Source organism: Echinops telfairi, unplaced genomic scaffold (genome assembly GCF_000313985.2).
Source record: "Echinops telfairi isolate 266 unplaced genomic scaffold, ASM31398v2 ScPeMD7_7469;HRSCAF=8507_0, whole genome shotgun sequence".
Lineage (NCBI taxonomy): Eukaryota > Metazoa > Chordata > Mammalia > Afrosoricida > Tenrecidae > Echinops > Echinops telfairi.
This window is the reverse complement of record NW_022111372.1, coordinates 31,465,824-31,487,810: the sequence shown is the minus strand read 5'-3', so window position 1 is coordinate 31,487,810 and position 21,987 is coordinate 31,465,824. Positions and strand designations below refer to the sequence as shown.

Genomic DNA, 21,987 nt, shown 5'->3' with positions numbered 1-21,987 from the left:
CGATGTAAAGCCTTGGTAACCCTACCGAGGGTTGCTGCGTCAAAACTGACTCATGGTGGCAAGATGGGGTTTCACTTTTCTGTCAAATGCCTCACAAGGACACACAGCTGAATCTTTCCACTAGAATCCCTTTTGGGGTTTTCCAGGTGTACTTCAGGAAGGGCTGAGTTGCTTCATCTGCTATGCTTTACTACTCGATTTGATTGTCACGACCCACTGACAACCTAGAGATGCTGTAAACAGAAGAAAACGTGGCCCATTTCTGGGTCATGTTCAGCACCCTTAGTGGCTCCAGCCCACGCCTGTGGCCTGTGTATTTGCCCTCTAACCTAGGAGGCTCACTCCAGAACTATATTGGACACGGTTCTGTTGGGATCCAGTTAGCATTGACTACATGAGTAGACTGGCAGGTGCTTCTAACTCTTGGGCTAGAATGCTGCCCGGAGGGTGACCATCTGTATCAGGGTGACCAGCGGCCCAGCTTCCAGCATCTCACAAGTGACTGCAGTATGACGGGCTGACAGGTGGCAGACGTGGATGTCAAATCGGTTCAGTGGAGGTTCGACTCTCGATGAAGGTGGCCAAGTTGGATCAGGGCTTAATATCCTTATTCTACCTCCTCCATGTCAGAGGCGGGGAGGAATGCGAACGATTTCTGGGAGTTTAGGTAAACAAAACGTTGAGACCGAAGAAAAGGACCGAATCACAAACTGTTCATACACAAGATGTTTATTACCATGCCAAAAGTTTATAATGCACCTTAGTTTCCACAACTATTAGGTTGAATGATAAAAAACTGCCAGGTTTTGTAGATTCATGAGAAAAACATTAGGAAAAAAAAAAAGGTTGACGAATAGCAATTTCACATGGCTCCGTCCAATACATAATGAATTGATGGCTAAGATTTCTTTTGGCAGAAAAATGTTCCGAGTCCTGTGTCTGTTTATGTGATCAACAGATGTGTGAGTGATAAATACATCCTGCTTTTGAAAACACACCCTATGCTTACACACACCACAGGTCGTCTGGTGTGGGCCCATCAGGAGTCTCCCCGGTATTCGCTTGGCTTTTCCCAGCTTGCCCTACCACCCCAAGTATCGTATCATCACCCCAGCAGATTTAAGCTTTCTGTCTGTGGCAGCTGGCAAAACCCAGTTCAACTCCGAAGCCAACCAGAGCCGATAGTTTATTAAAGGTCAGGAACACACGGCTGGCCAGGAGTGCCTCTAAAGCAAGTAATGATGTTTCCACCACAAACAAAATATTTTCTTTAAATGAACTATTGCTGTGCACTCTCCTTCCTGTTTGTTTACTCTCTCTTCCCCCTCGTAGTGCAGCAGTGTCCGGGGGAATAACAAAAAAGATCTCCCCGTGTACAGGCAGAAAAGCAGCAACAGTAACAAGGGGACTTCTAAAAATTGCTCAGGAAATAATGGAGTTAGAAGCTATGGAATTCTCCCCTGAACTTCTACAAGCTCCTTGGTATGTGATCCTGAATCCCTGGGTCCTGCTGAAACAGCTGCAGCTGCTAACCGAAAGGTTAGCAGTCTAAGAAAAAAAGTCCTGGCAACCGAATTCTGAAAAAAAAAACAAAACACAAACAAAAACTCCAGTCATTGAAAAATCCTCTAAAACATAGTTCTGACACCCTAGGGGTGGGGTATGTTACCTAAAACACGACTGATGAATGACCGGATGAGCCCTGCTTCATTTATGTTCAAGAGGTTTAATAAAGGTTCCCCCGCCCCCACCCCGGAACCTTCAGCTCTGTTATAATATTTAACTTTACAAGGAGCTGAGATAAAAATAAAGCTTTCTTACAAATTACATTTTTTTTTCCAGTGAATTACTTTTGCAGTAAAAATAGCTGCTACATAAATCCCTCCTGATCGCTGAAAAGGAGTTGCATGTTTCCAAAAATAGTTTTCTTATTTTAACCATACAGAATAATCAAGGGCAGGGGGAGGAGACGGCAGGTCAAGGGGTAGGTGCACTGGAAGAACACAGTCAAAACTGAAAAATAAAATAAGCTTTGTGTATAAACTGACTTAAAGGCATGCATGGACGTGGAAAACATATGCCATTTGTCAAGAAAAATACTGCTTTGTAACTATTTACTTTTACATTACAATTAAAGAAACCACATGGAGGCAGGTGGGCCCCCTCAGAGAATATGCCATTAGTTTCTGGTAAAAAGTCCCAAATGTACAAAGTCCTTGCCACATAACCCATGGCATTAAAAAAAATAAAGAAAAACTGAAGGGATTAACCCTTCTATCTCACTCCTGTAGGTAGATTAAGTGTAAACAAACATTTTACAATTTCTCTTAATCAATCCTAGGCAGATGCAACCTTGTGTGTTCTACTAGAAAAAAAAAAAAAAAAGGAATAAACACCGGATGTCTTGCATTCTTGGAAATACAGTTATATTATTTTAAATTACAATATACAATTTCTGTTAAATAGGACTGGTAGAGGCTTTTGATCACAATGACAAGATAACAATAATATATACAGAACTGACTTCTGAAATGGCGTGAATCCTTTCTTCCCACCCCTCCCTAAGCGAAGAGAACGCGTTTGCATTCTGCTATTCCCTGTCGCCAGAGGCAAAAGAGAACCCACACGAACCCACACGGGTCCGTGCGTGCGCATGCAGCACGCGCACCAGGTGCTCTCCTCGCAAAACAGAGCGTAGCTGCACAATCGGGCGCACACGGGGCGGCCTTGAGCTTGCACGGCTTCCCGGTGGGTCTTTCATAACCGCCTTGAAGGAGCTGGCTGCGTCAATTGTGTTATGCTGTCGGCAGACCCGTGAAGCGAGCTACCCTGCTGCCTGCCTTCCCGCATGCGAGCCGGACGGCCTGACCGGAGGGCCACGGCTTCGGAGGCAGAAGACTGCTGCGTCTCAGCGATGGTCCTGGACATATGAAATCCCTTCGGTTCAAGGTCCCTGGAGCGGCGGTCGGGACGGGCTTCCCATCGCAGTCACACGGGGCTGGGCCCGCTCAGGCAGTCTGGCCAGTCTCAGTCCTCTGTGTCGGGCTGGACGCCCAGGATGGCGTGGAGCTCCTCCGGCGTGAAGCCCAGCAAGTTCTGGAGGTCGCACACAAAGCGGTACACGTAGCGCTTGCCCGACGTCTTGTGGATGATGTTCTTGTCGTAGTAGTAGCGCAGGCCGCGGCTCAGCTTCTCGTAGTTCATCTTGGGCTTGTTTTTCCTCTTCCCCCAACGGCGGGCCACCTGGGGAGCACAAAGCAACACAGGCATGAACTTCAAGGCAGAAGGAAACATCCGGCGGAGTAGACTAACGACATTGCTCGCCTGCTGACGACTCCAATTCCAGAGAAGTGACAACCACACCAGCTCGCAGAAGCACTCTGGTTTAATACATGTGCCAAGACCATAGATCTTTGTCCCTGAGGTGCAGACGGACCGGGACACACCACACCCAGCACTGGCCATCCTGGGCTCAGGCATCTCCTGCCGCAGAGGGCTGCTGCCCCAGAGACAAAAAGGACAGGCTGCTGGGGTCTTGCCCCCTGGGTGCTTCACAGGAAGAGCTCGTTAACAGCGGCCACATGACAGGACTCGGTCCTCAACCTTCCTGTCCCAACAGAATCAGAGGTGACAGATGATGCTTCCCCCAAGCCAGAGATGAAAGGCCTGCCTTCATTCCGAGGGGGAGCCGTCTTGGCCTTCCGCCCCGGGGCAGGGTGCCTGGCTCCGACCCACCAGGGCCCGTTCCAGCCCTGCTCGGCTGGAAGGCAGCTGGAGGAAGGTGACTTGCTGAGACATTAGCCTCTGGGGCTGGAGAAGGTCTCGGCTCAAAGTGTGGGCTTTTTTAAGAATCAGGGGTGAGATGGTGATGCTCTCTCAGGGCCCACGTGCACCCCCAGGACACACCGTCAAAATGCCTATCAATACCTCTCTGATTCCCAGGGACTGCGTGTGAGAGCCCAACAGGATGCAATCAAGGGCTCAGAGTCCAGGGGTCTCCCAGGCCTGACCTTACCTCGTCGGGGTCAGCAAGCTTGAACTCCCATCCGTCCCCTGTCCAGCTGATGAATGGCTGGCAAGACTTGTCCGAGAGTAATTCCAGGAGAAACTGCCACAGCTGAATAGGTCCACTTCCTGGGCGGGCGAGAGGGGAACCACCAATTTTCATCATTGTGAAATAGAGCAAGGCCTTGACCAGCTACCACCCACCCCCCCCACCCCCATGTGTGCAGAGTGAAACTGCTCCGTGGGATTTTCAGGACTGAGCCCTCCAGAAGCCAACGGCCAGGCCTATCTTCTGAGGCACCCCTTGGTGGGTTTGAAACGACATTCCTGTGAGCAGCCATGGGTTTAACTGTATCCTTAACCCAGGGATCCCAAGACTAGTCATTCTAACGCGTCACTGCCACCTTTGAAAGGACTCAGATGCAGGTCTCTCTCTTCAAGAGCTGCTGGGTGGCCTCAAACCACCACCGTTTCGATTAGCAGCTAGACCTGTAACGATGGTGCCTTGGGCTCTCAAAGTCATCCTATTAAACATGCTGATTGAAGGCTGCAACTCAACTCTCTGAATTGAATGCCAACCCACAGGTGCAACTCCAGGTGCCGGGGGCTGAATGGGATGAGTTTGGACACTAAATATGAAGCTGCCCAATCAGTTGAGGCCATGTCCCCTGGATGCCTGGCTCTGGGCTTTCTGCAAAAACGACAAGCAACACCTGTTGGTTTGGTTCCTTCTGCTAAAGCCTTGACCATTTATTTCTAGAAACTCTACTGCAACGGGATAGGGGCAACCAAGGAAACATATCCTCCAGAGTGTTTAGTATGTGGAAAGACCCCGGCTGTTGGTTGCTCGGCCTCCCTGATGTGGGCTTTCTCACGGCAAGCCACCAGGGGCAACACGCTCATGTGCCCCCCCACCCCCGTCCCCCACATTCATGTTAGGCAAACGGTGCCTGACAAAGCGCTCCCCGTGTGCCTTTTCCCGGCTAGTGTTCGCAGCCATCGTTTTCCAAGAGGAGGAAGAGCCACTGGAGAGGAGGCCCCTTGCCCAGGGCCATACACTTACACCTGGTTGTCTTCCAGCTCACCCCCATCTCCTGCCACCACACAGCCACCCCCAAACCCGATGGCGCCCCTCTAAGAGCAGCTGCAGTGTGTTCAGGACCCAGCCAGCTGGGTCACCTACATCCCTGGGGGAGAGCAGTCTACCTCCTACAGCCGCCCCCTCAGCTGGCAGATGCCCTGGGAGGCGGAACACTGGCTGTTCACAGACGGGCTGGTTGGGGGGTTGCAATTCACCTTCGAACAAAGGCCTTGGCAACCACTTCCAAACAAAAAGCCAAACCTAACAGCCACTGGACACCCTGCAGTGCTCCGTTCTACCCCGATGGTAGAACAGCCGGTCGCATGGCCAGAGGGGCTGACCGGATGAAAAGTGGACTTTGTGTTGTGGCGGGCTCCCGGGCTCCAAGGTTCCATCAGTCTGTATTCGTTACTAACCTATTTACAGACTGGAAAAAGAGGGGGGCAAGGATGGCTACAAATTCTTATTTTAACCAATCAAATTTTGTTTTTTAATCCTTAACGGCTCCATATGGTCAAAACATGGGGGAGCGTTGGGGGGGGTTAGTACCATTTAAGGACACAGCAGGCAATGTTTTTGCTAAAGTCCTGGAAACATTTGGTTACAAAAACAGTGTTAATATTTGTCCTGTGCCTAGAATAGCTCGCCTAAACTTTCACAATAAGATTTTGGGAGAAAAGGTAAACAGTGCCTGCGTGGCTGGAGGCAGGCTCCTCGGCCCCTCCCTGACCGACCCTGGCCTGAGTGGCAGACTTAGCTCCCTGGTCCTGGGAAGGCTTCCTCAGGCCAGCGTCCCCTCCCTCCCCACGCCCCTCTCTCCTTTCTGGGATGCCCAGCACACCCTGGCAGTTTTCACGTGCCCCACAGAAATCCCCGCACGGCTGGCATTTGTAGGATCCAGGGATCCAGCCCGCCTGGCGGAGAATGGGAGCATGGTGAGCACAGAGCATCCCCTGGAGTCCCCCTTGTTCAGCCTGGCTCGCTACAGGTCCCAGGGGCCTCCGGTCAGGGCTGTGTGGTCACACTCACCTGTGAAGCCCGCCAGCACGGCTGCAGGGATAACTGGTTTGCCCTGCTCCACCGGATCACTCCTCTCCTGGATGTAATCCTTGAAGGACATGGTTGGCTTGCTGAGGCCGAGGGGCTGGCTGCAGTCATCCTCGAAGCTCTCGAAGGAAGGCACCCGCTGCACGTCGAGCAGGGAAGACTGGCTGCTCCAGGACTGTAGCAGCGAGTCTGAGCTCTCGAAGCTGTCTGCGCCGCTCTCGGCCAAGTCGTGCTCTCGGGGCTTACCTGGCACAGAAACACAAACCCTGAGTCCTTCAGGGCAGTGACCGGGACCAGCGCCTGGGCCATCCCTCCAGGCTGGTGTCAGGCACATCAGCAACATCAGTACCAACAGCAGGCTGGTGTCAGGCACATCAGCAACATCAGTACCAACAGCCACCCATGCGGGTGCACCTGCACTCTCTGAGGGTGCAGAATGGTGTCCAGTCTCTCAGTGACTCCTCTCACACCAGGAACTGAATCCTTACATTAAATGTACAAGCCACACCAGCCATCAATAGTACTCAAAAAGAAAAAACACCGCAATGTCATGCAGTGAATTCTGACTGGTGGCAAGGTGGATCGGGCCACTGGGGGTTTCTGAGTCTGTAACTCCTGACGGGAGTAAAGTCTCCTCTTTCTCAGAGCACCTGGTAGTTTCGAACTGCTAACCGTAGCCACTACGCAATCAGGGCACCCCCCACTGTAGAATGGACAAATACACTGTTGCTTCTATAACAGAATGCTATAAAGCAACGGGCAGGCAGTGGCAGCTCAAACCTACGATTCTTGCCTTCCGTGCAGGATACCGGAGTCCCATTCCCAGCCCATGCACACCTCAGGTAGAACCAACCACCCACCTGCCCCTCGGTGGAGACTGGGGGAGAAGCTGACGAAGCTTGAGCAGTCAGCTCGTTAAGATGAACGACGAAGAAATGAGCTGTGTCCCTTATCTGTTTTGTTTCCAATCCCAAAGCCTGCCACATGCCCAAGTCTGTCTCCCCCCGAAACACCCCATTCGTGAGAGGGCTGAAATCCTCACGAGGAGAGATGCCTGCTTCCCGGGCGCCCTCAAAGCCTGTGACAGACTGTGTGTGTCTGCTGGAAGAACCAAACGTCTGTAGAGCCCAAAGCCGCTCAGAATGAGGACAAGGACTTTGACCCCTTCCAATGGCGGAAAACAGGATGTATTTATTAAGGGGAGGGGGAAAAATCATTCTCAGATGGGGGGACCTCGCCCCAGCTCCCAGAAACAAGCTGACAGCCTGATGTACAGGGACACTTGATGCAGCCCATCTTACCGGAATTGTTGGGGAGCAAATTCAGGTTGCTTGCTGGGAAGTCCTGGCTGACGGGGCAGTAGTTGACGCTGATGGTGCTGAGGCGTGACTTGGGGTACAGCTGGAACTCCTGCTCTGAACTGAGGGCACTGGGCACAGGCGAGGGCTGACACAAGCTGTCCAGGAGGCTGCCTTTGGGGTAGTTCTGTGTCTGCATCCCGTAGGGGGCCTGCTCCACGCTCAAACCTGGAACAGGCAGACAGCACTTAGGAAGGTGAGCACGGGCACTTACTTTAAGTCCTGAGCACACCACCCGTGCCCAGCCCTGCCTGCTCTCCCCGTCTGCAAGTCCTCAGTGAAATGTGGCTTTTGCAGCAGGTTGCCCACCAAGTCTCCCTCTTCTCAAGCCTTGAAGCATCTCTGGATGCAAAGCCCAGGCTTCCACCCAAGTTCACTGGGAGTTAACCTCTGAAAACTACAGCTCAGGGAGGGAGGAGGCTCCATATGAAAGGGCCAACTGGTAAACCCCAGGGCCAGCTGAGGCCCAGCAGAAGGCCCTCATGTGCATCAGTTAAACCCTGAGGCCTGAGTACAATCAGAGAATCAGAGCCGGCCCGACACCATCAAAGCACATTGCCCAATCCCCCACGCCCTGCACTCACCCCCCAGCCTACCCTTGCCAGCACAGCACCCCGAAGGAAGGAGCCCTTTGAAAACTCCAAAGACTAGAGCAAATGGGGGGTTGCTTTCCACGCTGGCCCCTCTTCTTTGCAATTTGTGGGTGCTGCTGCTACGTGCGGACTGATCGTGACCCAGTCTGACCCAGTAGAACAGCCCCATAAGGGTTTTCATAAGGTTCTCCTGCTGTCGTCTTTACCTAGGAGAGAGTTTGCCAGGCTCACTCTTCTGTGGAGCCAGCGGGTGGGTTCGAACAACCAACCTGTTTGCAGGCAAGTGGCTAACCGCTGTTGACACTAGGGCTCCCTTCTTTGCAATACCGCTTTATAACCTAGCCAAAGCCACTTAATCGTGCCCCTGGCTCTCTGAATTTCCCAGACCAGCGCTGATCCATAGAAAGGTAATAGTGAGTCACTCATACGTCTAACTCCAGTAAAAGTAACAAGAAATTAATCTTTATCTTTTATTAACCTAAAATGCCCAGTAGCATCATTTTAATAGCCAATCAATAGTCCATACATTATTATACTCTATGGTTCCAATCAAATCACATCAAATCCACTGCCATCAAATTGATTCTGACTCATAGCAACCCTACATAGTGTCTGAGGTTGTCTTTACAGGAGCAGACAGCTGGTGGGTAGTGGATTTGAACCATCAAGTTTGGGACTAGCAGCCCAAAACCTAACCCACAGTGCCACCAGGGCTCCTGTTACACATAAAAGCTTCCAAAATTCAGATGTCCACATAGACCAGCCACATTTCAAGTGTACAGAAGCTCAGCTGCCATCTCCTGCCACAACTTCAAACCAGGCAAGTCTCCACCCTTCCAGTCAGCGAGTCTGAATCTAACAGGAAGACGAACAGCCAAGACCTTAAGGGCAGAGTCGATCAGACTGACCTATTGAATTGCTATTAATCCAATGAGGAACCGAGTTGAGGTGTGAATTTTCTTCGTATTGATCTTCTGTCTTTTCCTGGTTTTCTGAAAAATAGATACAGAAGACCTAAGCTTGCAACTCAAGGTAAAAACCACACGTGGAAAAGGGAAAGTTACTTTTCAAATGGCTGGTCTAAGCTGACAAGCATTTTGTGTGGCCATCAGTTCCACGATGCGGGGTGCAAAAAAACATCAGTGACATGTGTTTCTAGTACCCAGGAGAAAAAATTTTCCCAAAAGGACAAAAATACCTAGAAATGAAGATGACTATTCTGCATATACTGAAAGGTCTATAGCAGGCGTCCTCAAACTGCGGCCCGCTGAGGACATTTATCCGGCCTGCCGGGTGTTTTTGCCCCATTTGTTTTTTCACTTCAACATAAGATATGTGCAGTGTGCATAGGAATTTGTTCATAGTTTTTTTTTAAACTAGTCTGGCCCTCCAACGGGTCTGAGGGACAGTCAACTGGCCCCCTGTTTAAGAAGTTTGAGGACCCCTGGTCTATAGTTTATGGCTAAGACTCATTCACAGAGTCTACAAACAGTTGAATGTTTATGAAGCACTCGCTGCCCAAGGGGCTGTGGCAACAGTACATTACAGACAGACACAGTTCCTGACCCCATGACGTTCACGGCCCAGCACCGTCTACCCAGAAGTGTCTCAAGTATAGCACGGAGAGATGTAGGATGCTTTCTGAGTGTGTCACAGGGACACATTTGTCCAAGGACTTCGAAAGGGAGAGATGTGGACCTTCTGTGCATAGTTGCTTACAAATACTTACACACACACATCTGATCATGTTTACTGTTGTAAAACATGCCAGGTTTGCTAATAATCAGATTCAGCAGAACCTTCTCAGATTAAGACCTGATCAAGTTCAGAGAAAATAGGTGGTCTTTAAAAATAAGGGGGGAAATTATATATTAAAAATGTATTACATATATATATATTAACACAGAGCCCTTAGATTGCTAAGGTTGCCAAGTCTCTGAGGCTATAGTACCCATCTGAGTATACAGACACTCTGTGCGCTAACTCCAATTCAGTAAGGGGCACTTCCTTGCGTCTACAAGGATTTAGGTTTGCTCATTTTTAAATTCAGTGATCCTTCACAGTAACTTTAACTCAATACACTTTTGACATCCCTCTCCTAACTCTTTGAGGGTCTGAATCATGATTATTCTCCATTTTGGCTGCAACTCCTACGGCCTCACAGTGCGTTCTGGTGTACCATTCCAATGTACCAATGTGCCAAGCGCTCACACATTCGTTTAGAAAGCCTGCAAATCAAAGAACAAAAGGAGGGTTCCACTTGCACTTTGGAAAATTTATTTTGGAATTCAGAATTGAATGGACTACAAGAAATCCTTTGTTTTCGGCTGACTAATTTTCTGTAGTCAGCCCCTCAAAACACGATGCCCTGTGTACCCAAATCAACATGCACGCCCTCCCATGATGAACTCGGCTTTAACACATCAGTGAGTCACTCAATTGCCTTGTGGCTATACTTGATGCTACACACACACACACACACACACACACACACACATTCTTAAATGGAAGAAAAAAAATCTATAATCACTGCCATATAGCTGACTCACTAGGGTGGTATTTTCAGGCAATTTACTTTAAACGATTTGGATCAGCCAAGCCTACAGCTGAAAAGCACCGATGGCCCGTCACCCTTCCCAGCCCCGGCTGACCCAGATGAGGAGTCACGCCATTCATCTGGTACCTTTAATCATCTGCTCCAGATGTTCCCAAAGAATGTCGCCCACAAAGTCAGGTGCCAGCTCCAGAAAGCGCTCCTTGCCAAGGTTGCACAAGATGTGGCCAGTCATGCCAAACCTCTGGAGGTTCACGTTCACCAGGCTGAACTCATTGGTAGCCCAGAGAAGCCACTGGCACACTTGCTGCTCAGTCCATAGCCAGGGATCTAGAGGGAAGGAAAAAAGCAATGGAGGAAGGGCCAAGGATGGCAGGCGGCATTGGGGCCAGTCACCCTGATTTGTGCTCATCAATATATGAACGAGACACCTTTGTGTCCAGGGAAAATTCTAAGATGTTAACAGATTCCCTCTCTTGTGCATTTCATAAGAGCTGGATTACAAATTCAGCTGAGTTTTAGAGGGGAAACAAAAACCCAAACTGGTTCCGATGTGACTATTTAGAAGCGACTTTTTGCAAGACATTCTGGACAAAAGTCCAAAAAAGACCCCATGACCAAGCAATTCCTGTCAAATGCTGTTCCTAGTGCGCACTCAGAAAACCAAACCAGCCACTACTGAGTGGATTCTGACTCACGGCAGCCCTGGGGGCCTGTTACCATCTTCCAAGGCAGCTCTGGGATTTGAACCACCAGCCTTTCAGCTAAGAGCTGAGCACTTAGCCACCTGCACCACACAAAGACTGAGAGAAGCGGCTCTAACTCCCACTTACTCTTTGGGATGCCGAGGCGGCGCTGCTCCTTCTGGAAGCCGCTGAAGGTAGCTTTTAAGGCCTGACTCATCACAGCCTTGCTGCATGGTGTTAACAGAGGCAGTTCACAGTTGGAGGACTCTGGAGAGAAACCCCGAGGGGCCATTAGTACTTCAAGCATCAGATGGGGCTAGGGTGAGAAAATTAAGGTTCCAAGAAAGACCCATTTTGATCTCAAACCTTTACCTAATTCATTCCTTAAAGGAGTCTAACTATTTAACCCAAACCCTTTTTCTCCCCTTAACTGGTATCGAGAAAAGAAACATCGGACATAAAGCTCTCGTGTCCCGGTGCGTTGGCTTCCTTCAGCAGTTTCGCCTAGGTTCCATTTCTACCTAGGTCTACTGAACATTTTCCTACACAATGAGAAACCAACAGTGTTTGATCAAAGGGCTTAATGGGTTATAAATGCGTAATGAACTAAGCGATGATGGAAAGAGTCCAAGCATGATAGGAGAACACACAGCACCCTGAAGTTACACCCTGAGAGGCATGCTCAATTCTGACAACAGAAACGACTACGGGCCGCTCCTCAGCTATTTCCCAGGGATAAAACCGCCCCGTGACATTTGCCTAAATAAGCCCACACTGCAATTCATTTTCCGACTGCGTTCTCCTCCCTGGAAGGTGTGCAACCACTAACTGCCGTCGTCACTGCACAGGCGCCATCGGACAGGCTCCAGGGGAGAACCCACGACGGGAAGGCGCACAGAAACCCGTCGGGAAGCAGGCCTGAGCCTAATTACTGTGGCACCCCAAAATTCTATGTGGGGAGGATTTACCCAACGATGTGAACTGTTGGTCTGCATCGAAGGTCGACTGTCTCATGGCTGGTTTGCGAGTGAATCGCGGAAATAAAGACCCAGTTTGAAGGAATGTTTTCAGTTATCAACAATGGAAACTTTAGCAAGTCCACTGCAATCCAACCACAACTGTTTCTTTGCTCGGGTGTCTCCGGCTTTTGAAGACGCCGGAATGAAGTTCTGGTGGGAAAGAGTCGCCTTCTCCTAGGGCCAGAGACTGGGTCTGACTTTGTATACCAAAGGTTCAGGCTATCAACATTCATCACAACGAATTGTCATCTCTTTATTCACTCAAGCACTTAGGGAAATCACACGTAACTTGTCGAGTCGGAGTAAATAATTACCATGAGAAATGGAATCCAAGCCTGTTGGCACCTCTTGGAGTGTTTGCTCTTCCTTCAGCGAGGGGAAAACCGAAAACAGGGACCCATCAAATGTGTCGAAGGCTGGCTGGCGCTGGGAAAACAGAGCAGAAAGGAGACTAAAGCGCTCCGCGTCAACGTCCCCAATGACCCGTTTTAGAAGTGGTCCACGACTAACCTCAATGAAATAACCCAGGTCAGCCTGGCAATGATAGGGCAGTAGATGGAATAAGCCGATCCTGTCTCTAAATAGATTTCTAAGAGCCTCAAAGTGACACGCACAAGGGGATGTCTATGATTAAAGAAAACAGAAAATAACAGGTGCTGGTGGGGATGTAGCGAAACTGGGACAAACCTCTCTCTCTTGCTGGTGGGATCTGTCACTTTGGCACATTTTTAAAAAGTTAGACAAAGAGCCTGTGATCCAGCAATTACCCTGGAATTCAGCAATGCCATCCCTAGGTATATACCCAAAGGGAATAAAAGGAGGTGCATACACACAGATATTTATACCCCGATGTTCACTAAATAAAAAAAGGGGGGGAACGCACATCAATAAATGAATGGATGTGATATATCCATTCAAGGAAATAAGCACTCTACCATAAAGAGGAGTGAAATATTGATAGACTCTACAGCATAGATGAACCCTGAAAACATGCTGAATGAAGTTAAGTCAATCACAAAAGATAAACACTGAATAATCCTCCTTTATGAAATATCTAGAACCAAAGTTTACCACGGGTCGTCTGAAGGAACTGAAAGCACCCTGGGGGGTGGGGTTGGGGGTGGGGGGCAGGATGAGTGCTAGGCTGCTAACACCCAGGCCGGCAGCTCAGACGCCCCTCCCATCCGCTCCCCGGGGAAGAGATGAGGCCGTCTGGCCCAGGAACAGCCTGAGAAACTACGGAGCCGCTCTGCTCTGTTCTACAGGGCTGCTGTACATCGGAATCAGCTAGATTCCAGTGCGTACAGGTTTGGGTTAGAGGCAGGTGGGAGGCACAATGCTGAAGCGACGCTGAGCTTCTGTGAAGGGTGACGGACAAGCTCAGGTGGTGGCTGAGCCACGCAATGAATTAATTCATGTCACTGAAGATTAATGACGTGAAGAAATGGCAAATGTTTTAAAGCCTAAACGTTTACCAAGGGGGAAAAAACCTTCCAAATCTGCTAAGGGGAAAGATTGCCACTAGAAATAGGTATAAATTAATCTATCTCCAGCTTTACGGGTTAGCAACCCCAAACCACTAGGCAGGAGAAAGATGAGGCTTTTTGCTCCCATCGAAGGTTCGAAGCCTCAAGAACCCGCAGGGGCAGGTCTACTCTGTCCTATAGGGTCACTGTGAATTGGAAATCAATTCGATGATAGCAGTGAATTATTTAGCTATTTTCCAGTTACAGCTTAAGGGAGCAGAGACACATGGAAAAATAAAACCTCAATATTGTCTTGATTTCAGACAATCTCAAGTAACTTTTATGAAAGTAGCTCCCTTTGAAGTTAAGCTTCATTCGCAAGAATCAGATTCTTATGTTGTGATTCATCATTGGTGCCTCCCTTGTGGAGGAAAAATAAAAGAAAGGGTCTATTTTCCAACATAAACTGGAAATCCCATGCTGTGTAATACAATGACCCATCTGTTGAGTCATCAATTAAAAAAAAAAGTGCAATTTACCTTTACCAATTTTACATTTACCAATAAAAATGGATTAGGGTACTCTTTTCACAAAAGCAGAACCATGAGCGCCACACTGCAAAGGACAGTGGTCAGAAGACAGAACCCAGCCCCCCAAACCCAAGACAAAGGCGTCTGACTGTGGAATACATCTCAGAGCCGCGAGGGGGAATCAAGCAATCAAGTACAAAAGACCCGTCTGATTTTACAGGCAGTTTTACAACAGGGCTCACTGTGGTGAAATATCTATCGATTCAATCCTCACAAACATTGCCCCGGTGACTTAAGAAATGCTTTCATGACTGTCAATTTGTTTTGTTTCGTTTTAAACCAGGAAGCCAAAGAACAATGCACATTTGGGCAGCCTAGTTCAACACATCTACTTCTGAGACGATCGCTTCGTTTCCAAGTCCAGAAATTGCATGGATATCCTCAAATGTTTATAGGAGACTTGTTCTTGGGAGCGTGGCATTGACTTCAAATTCTCTTTTGCTTGTATTGTTTCTGCCATGCTTATAATGCCTGATCAACTCATGCAAGAAACCCCACTAGCTTGGAGATCAGTGATCTTCTGAACACAAGAGGAGCCAGTCCCAACTCCCAGCTCTCTGGTTCTATCCCTGAGATAAAGGCGTAATGATATTCAGAAGAATGCATAACATACCTGAGACAGACACTAGGCTTTGAGGAGGCTGCTCTTAATAGGACTGCTTTAGAAGCACGCTTGCCACATCATGCTAAAACACAAATCTCACTGTCACATTTGGAGAAGGCAAGTGGGAAATGATGCTTGTGCTGCCAAAGCATGTTCCTAAAAGCAATTAGGAGGAGCTCCGTGGAACGTGTGTACGCAGGGAAGAATCTTTCATCTTTCAGGTTGTGTTATGTAAACAGACACCCTTGTTTTCTCCCTATGAAGAGGCCCTTTGACGCTCTTCAGACAGAAGGGCAGCCTGCAGCAGTGGGTCTGTCTGCCTCTTCAAATTCTTCCCTTTCTGTTCTGAAATCACATGTCACTCAAGAGAACACCTGAGCAGCTAAGACAAGAGAGAGAAGCTGCCCAGCTCTGCGTCACTGAGAACCAGAGGCATTTTATCCTTGGCTGGAGCCTCAGAAACAAACCACGAAGGCCTTGCCACCCACGGGCTACACGGCTCTGCATCTTGGAAGACAAACAGCCAGCATCAAGACACCCATTTGGAAGACTAGAAAGCTGAGGTCAGAGCAATTAAGCCAAGAACCCAGAGCCCCACCCCAGCAAATTCAAACGACAGTACCAGAACCTGCTTTCTGGGACCCAGCCCATCATTCTTTCCCCTAAAGATGGCATTTTCCCATTAATTTTTAATCTTTTAAATTAAAGTCTTGACCACCTACCTTTAGGATCCCTCTGTAACTGCTAGACACAGGTGCCACCTGATCCATGTTCTTGATTCCAAAATCATTCATCTGGAAAGAGACAAAAGAGGGTCAGAGGTGCGTAAGTTTAAACACGCACATCTTACAGAAGTCACCGCGGGCAGCATCCATCAATACTTGATTCTGGCTGCTTCTGTCAGCCAACTCCCACAACCCAACAGGTAACTCAAAATGTAACACCAGGAGCTCTTATTTTAAAGGCCTTTCTCGCACATATCTTAAAAGCCAAAGCACTACAAAGGACAACAACTAGGTATACTGTTCAGATTACTGAACACTACTTCATGCAGACTCCTCTGAATGCCATTGCCATTCGGGGAAACAGACAAGCAACTAGTCCCTTGCTGACAGCTACCCAAGGGAGCCTTTCTGGGGTGTAGCCTTCCTGGGGTTGCTACATGAGGCAGACTGTCTTGTACAGGGAGAGGAGGGGAAGAGGTGCCCCGCACTGCACTGGCAGTCTATAGGCAACTGGGAGCATGGGCCTAGGCAGTTGCCTCCTGTCTGCACAAGTGCAGTCAGCCCCCATAGGCGGCTCCCAGAGGGCCTATATCCAGGGGTGGCTGCTGGGAAGGCTCCCTTCCCCTCTCTCCTGGGTTAAGTTATGAGGAAGCACACCACCAGAAAGGGAATAAAAGAGAACCAACTGCTTCAGCCCAAATGCTTTTGCAACGCCCCAGAGACTCCTGGCCTGGGCACACAAGTTCAAAAGATTTCTGGCTTTGTGTGTGGCTCAGCTGTGCGTTTCTACAAGAGGAAGTGATTCCGTTGACGGCCCTCTCTTATTCGAGGCCTGCACCGTCCTCCATCGTCACTAGGCAGCAGCCACGCACGAGTACGAGCACTTCTGGCCAATGGGGACAGAAATGTGCCGCCCCCCAGGTGTTATGGACCTAAGGGTGGGAAGTATGATCCCTCCCAGAGGCACCACGGAAGAAAGGCCTGGCAATCTGCCTTCAAACAGATCCCTGTGGAGCAGTTCTACTCCCTGTTGCAGGAAGCTGCCAGAATCAGGATTGACTCGGCGGCCACAGGCTTGGTTTTGTTGTTGTTTTTATCTTAGGTATGCAATATGCACTCACTTTCACACAGACCTGGCAGGGACAAAATGACCTCTCTCCATCACAATGGGTAGCCTCGCTGCACCCTTACAGAATGGCTCCAATACGTTCGGTCACTAGAGATATGTTGAAATTCATTTCATCTGTGTCACTCTTTTTCACATACAAGGACACATGTGGTTACGGGTTGGGTTGCTAACCACAAGGCCGGCAGTTTGAAACTACTCGCTGCTCCTCAGAAGAAAGAGTTCGTCTTGGGAACCCACAGGGGCAGTTCTACCCTGTCCTATAAGGTCGCCACAAGTCAGAATCAACTCGGTGGCAGTGAGTTTGGTTTTTTTAATAACCATAGGAGCCTTGGTATAGGTTATGCACCACTATACCCAATCTACCAGCTGCTCCGTGAGATAAAGATGTGGCTTTCTACTCCTATGAGCAGTTATCGTCCTGAAAACCCACAAGAGTAGTGTTATCCTAGCCTATAGGGTAGCTGTAAGGTGGAATCAGCAGGACAGCAGTGAGTTTTCAGTCTTTATAACAAAGAAGGAGCCCTGGTGGATTAGTAGGTGGATGCGTGTTGGGGGCTAACCGCAGGGTCAGCAGTTAGAACCCACCAGCTGCCCCTCGGGAGAAAGATGAGGCTATGTGCTCTGATCAAGGTTTGCAGCTTAGGGAAACCCCATACAGAATCACTGAGAGTCGGAGTTGACTAGAGGCAGTAAGCAGCCTGCAAACATATTTGGAGGCCCTCAAATACACTTGCTGGGCCAGGTTAAGTTATAAAGGCATACGAGGGACCTTCAAAACGTTTGTGGGAAAATGCTCTTCTTTTTTTCATTCCATGTGTCCACAAGTTTCTGACGCCCGCTCGTAAAGCACACTACCAGAGTGCTAAGCAAAGAGGGAGTGACTAAAACTCCCTTTTAAATGTCAGGGTAAACTCAGTTGAAGGAGTTCTCGAGTAGTGCAGAGAACTGTGCAGCCCTGTGCAGCTACTAACCGGAAGTGCGAAGGTCCAGATCCAGCCAGAGAGGCCTCAGAATAAAAGGCCTGCTGACGTGCTGTGGAAAAGCAGTCCCTGAGACCCCCATGGAGGACAGGGGTCCTCTGACACCCACAAGTTGCCTCGCACAGGGACGGCAACCTTTGCCGAGGGGGGCATTGCTCACTCTGCCGTGCGCCACGGCCCTGGCCCGACAACATGGCACATGTGGTACGCCTAACAAACCCACCCTTCGGTAGGTGTTCCCACCTCTAACAACCAAGAACCTCAATGGGAAAAGACACTGCCCTTTCCACAACTTACTGGAAACAGCAAAGATCATATTCTCGTGTTCCTATTTACACTCAAGGGTGTGCTTGTTTTCTCTTTATGAGCCACATTAGAGCTAAATCAGACCGCCCACTAACCCTGCCACCCAGCCCAACACACCACACACACACACACACACACACACACACACACACACACACACACGGCACTGGGAGAGGAGTGGCATTGGAAAGCTGTAAACTCCCCTGGCTGGCAGCTCGTGATCCTGGTACCAGTAGAAGGGGAAGAAGAAGACCACGATCATCATTCTGAGTGGGTGGATGGGGAGAGGCGCTGTTGGGGGATGCAAAATGGCCACACTGGATTGGAAGCTCCGGTCTGTCCATCTTGCCATCGCAGGCACTCAATCAGTGAAGATGGCTGCAGCTGACTGACACCTGCTCCCTGACCTCTCAACACCCAGCTTTATAAAAACCAACCACCCAAGTGCCATCGGGCCTATTCCGACTCATAACCGCCCTACAGGATGGAATAGAATTGCCCCTTTGGGTTTCTGAGACTTTAAATCATGGCGAGTACAGACTGCCTCCGCTTTCTCCCGTGAGGCAGCTGGCTGGTTCCAACAGCCAACCTTGTGGTTAGCAGTTCAATGGATAACCCACCAAGCCACCAGAGAGCTCCTCTTTCAGTACCATGTACTCCCACTTCCTGGACTCTTCCTAACCTGCCAGAGGGAGTTGGTATTCCACCTTGCAGGGCAGGGAGGCAGTGGTGGCCCAGATGCAAAGCAACATACCTGGATCATGCAACTACAGGGCAGAGGGGGGCTCCAAACCCAGTTGTACATGGTCCTAATCCCCCGTGGCGGGCACAAGCTCCTCTTCCTTCAAGTCACTAAAGGGCAGTTAGCACACAAGTATTCTTGTCGCTGCTCTGCATGAAAGGAGTCCGGGAGGCACTGGGCTGCTAACTGCAAGGCCAGCAGTTTCACACTCACTAGCCAGGGTCCACGCCTATCCTTCAGAGAAAGAGACTGCTCCCATAAAAAAAATGCAGTCTTGGAAACCCAATTTAGGGCTGTTCTGAGTCCGAGGGACTGAATGGCAGTTAATTACTCCTGATGATGTGAAATTCCCCCTTCACTGACAGCTGTGTCATTCATGTGCAGAGAGTAAGCCAGGCGACTTGTTGATGAAATAAACATGCCTCAAACAGAAGGCTGAGACAATGGACGTCTTGGGTTTGTCCAGTATCTATACAGAAGCCAGCAAAACCAGTTGCTGTCCAGTCGATTCCAGCCCCACGGGTGTTGGAGTAGAACCCTGCTCCACCGGATTTCCAATGGCTGAGTTCTGGGAAGCAGCCGGCCAGGCAGGTGAGTGGGTTTGAACCACTCACCTTCCCATTAGTAGGCTGCCAGCTTTCTCCTCTATGTTCCAACTTCCGAGCCTAGAAGAAAGGCTGTGGGCAACTTTGGAAAAGCTCTGCCTGGCTTTTTGTGTACAAATACCAGGAGAAAAAGCAGCCTCCTACTCCCACATAAAGAGCTATAATTACTAGCTACACAATAGAATTCTCTTGTTGTCCAGTCTTAATGAGTTTTGTAAAAAAAAAAACCACCCTGTAGAATCAAAGTGCTCTTTGCCAAATGGTTTCAGGCAGACACATAACTAATCAAATTTAAGTTCCCTCATTTTCCTCAACACAGCTTGTTAAAGTGACAGGCATGCCAAGTTTCTCCACATAAATCAACTTCAAGTTTAGGTCCTGCTAAGTGTCGCCATATTGATCACTGTATTTGAAGCCCCAAGAGGGGTGGGGGTGGGGGACTTAACCAAACGGAATGGCTTAAAACCCAACGGAATGTACTTGCCTGACATCAGACCTATATTAGCACATGTGATTGGTTATGTAAGCTTAGACTACAGATTTGGAGTTTGGGTCGATTTGATAACATAAAGCTAACAAACTGTGGCGCTCCTTGAAAGGTTAGTTTTGCCTTTTCTCTCTAGAAAGTTCAGAGATGAATGAGTAAGCCCAGAAATGAGTGTTTGAATATATTTCCCTGGGGATACACGGTGCTAAACATTTACAGTACTGTGGTATTACTCAGAACTTTAATAAACCTTAACTTGGAGATTTATCTAAGTGATTGCTTGCAGTGTGGGCCGGCAGATAACACACACATCGCTCCCACTGTATGAAACACACGTAATCTCTCGCTGGTGAATTAAAATAAATTACTCCTATCTCCAAAGGGGCCTGCTCACTTACTTTCTAAATTAGTAGCACAACTGCTATTTTAGTCTACCATGGAATTTAGTACAGACTAACATAAAAATGTACTTAAGTCCCCACGCCCCCAAACGCATCCACAAACACTCAGTTTCTCCTACATACTTTAAAATCGGGGAAATAAAGGCAGCCTGGCTTCCAGGAGCCCTCATCGACGTCGGCGAGCCACCCCCGCCCGCCCTCGAACCCGGAGGTGTAGGGGCACCCGAAATGGTCTGGAAGGACGAGAGGGGGCCAGCTCACTCTCCTGAGGCCTCCCTTCGATCGCAGACGCCGGTTGGACCCGGGATGTCGCCTAGCAGGTGACCCGGGAACCCTAAGCTCCCGCACGTTTTCGGGGTGCCACCTTCCAGCTTAGGCGCTTGTCCCCCGATCCCGGCGGCCTCCATCTCGCGCCCTGCACTATCAGAAACCCGAAGAAGTCTCGCTCGAAGACGGAGTGCGTCCGAGGCGCGCGGCCCACGGACCACACTCCGGGGCCACCCCAACATCCTCCGGCGTGGCCGACCCCCTTGGCGAATTCAGGCCCCAGGGGAATCCTCCAGGCAAGAACCCCAGCAAAGAGCAGCCACTCCGGGCCCACACAGCCTTTTTAGAAAACAAAGCCAAAGCAAAGTGAAACAAGCCTTGCGCCCTGCCCGGCAGGCCCCCTGGCCACCCGGCGGCACCGCCCGAGTGCGCGAGGCCCGGGAGCCCAGACGCCACGGTCGGAGCCCCCCGCACGAAGGAGCCCGCCAGGCCCTCCACCACCCCTAGGGCCATCCGGTGCGGGGGGTGGGGAGGAGGGGAAACCATCCGGAGAGCGGAACTCAGACGCGCGCCCCTCCGCTTCTCAAGAGCCGCCACCCCCACCCAGATCCCCCAGGCTCGCCGCGGGATCCAGCCTTCGATGTCCCCCGCGTCCCCCTTCTGGGTCACCCCTACCAAGGAGTGGAGCCTGGCACGGCGGGAGGCTCTCGGCGGACGCCCAGCCAGCATGCCCCGCACCATCTGCGTAGCGGAGGGCCACTCCAGGCGCCCTGGCCCCGCAAACCCCACTCTTACCGCTGCGGCTAGGCCAGTGCGCACGGAGACGGAGGCGGCGGCGACAGCTCGGGGCGCGCGGGGAGCGCGGGGCGCGAGGGCGCTGCGGGGGCGGCGGGCCGGGCGCTCAGCTTGGGTACCCTGCCCTGGACGCCGCGCTGGAGGAAATAACCGGCCGGTGCCCCTCGCGGCGTAGCTCTTCTGGAGCGCGGGTAGGAGGGACTAAGGGAGGGGAGGAGACCGAGGGAAGGGGAGGGGAGGGCCGGGGGAGGAGACCGCAGGAGGAAGGAGGATGGGGACGCCGGAGAGAGAGCGGAGGAGGCGGAGAGACCGGCGAGAAAGGGGAGGGGAGAAAGGAAGGAAAAGGTGGAAGGCGGACGGGAGGGGAAAGGAAGAGGCGAACGGAGAGGACAGGGGAGAGCTGGAGAAGAGGGGGGTCGGTGGAGAGGAGAAGCAGGTTCTGCCGGCAGGGACCTCTCTCCCGCGCCCTCTGTCACCTGGCTCGGTCCCAGCGCCCGGGGGTGGGGGTGGGTGCCGGCAGAGTTTTTCCTAAGACAAATTGGTTTCC

At 50.4% G+C, this 21,987-nt stretch overlaps 1 protein-coding gene across 1 annotated transcript; it reads right to left on the bottom strand.

The window, feature by feature from the left end:
• Window positions 1-713: 713 nt before the first annotated feature.
• Window positions 714-21,486, bottom strand: ETS2 (ETS proto-oncogene 2, transcription factor). Its single transcript, XM_004696928.2, has 10 exons — window positions 21,441-21,486; window positions 15,726-15,797; window positions 12,658-12,769; window positions 11,472-11,591; window positions 10,768-10,968; window positions 8,993-9,076; window positions 7,435-7,659; window positions 6,116-6,379; window positions 4,016-4,134; window positions 714-3,243 (listed from the first exon to the last, which is right to left on the bottom strand). The coding sequence occupies exons 2-10, from the start codon at window positions 15,795-15,797 to the stop codon at window positions 3,028-3,030; spliced, it is 1,413 nt and encodes a 470-aa protein (XP_004696985.1). The 5' UTR covers window positions 21,441-21,486; the 3' UTR covers window positions 714-3,027.
• Between the last annotated feature and the right edge of the window lie 501 nt (window positions 21,487-21,987).

Bases quoted from the DNA above. Each gene is read 5' to 3' on its own strand.
- ETS2 (XM_004696928.2), bottom strand. From the start codon at position 15,797: ATGAATGATTTTGGAATCAAGAACATGGATCAGGTGGCACCTGTGTCT. The intron at 6,380-7,434 runs GTAAGATGGGCT...TTTCTGTGCCAG, and splicing joins TTTGCTCCCCAACAATTCCG to GTAAGCCCCGAGAGCACGAC. The intron at 4,135-6,115 runs GTGAGTGTGACC...TCGCCCGCCCAG, and splicing joins CGTGCTGGCGGGCTTCACAG to GAAGTGGACCTATTCAGCTG.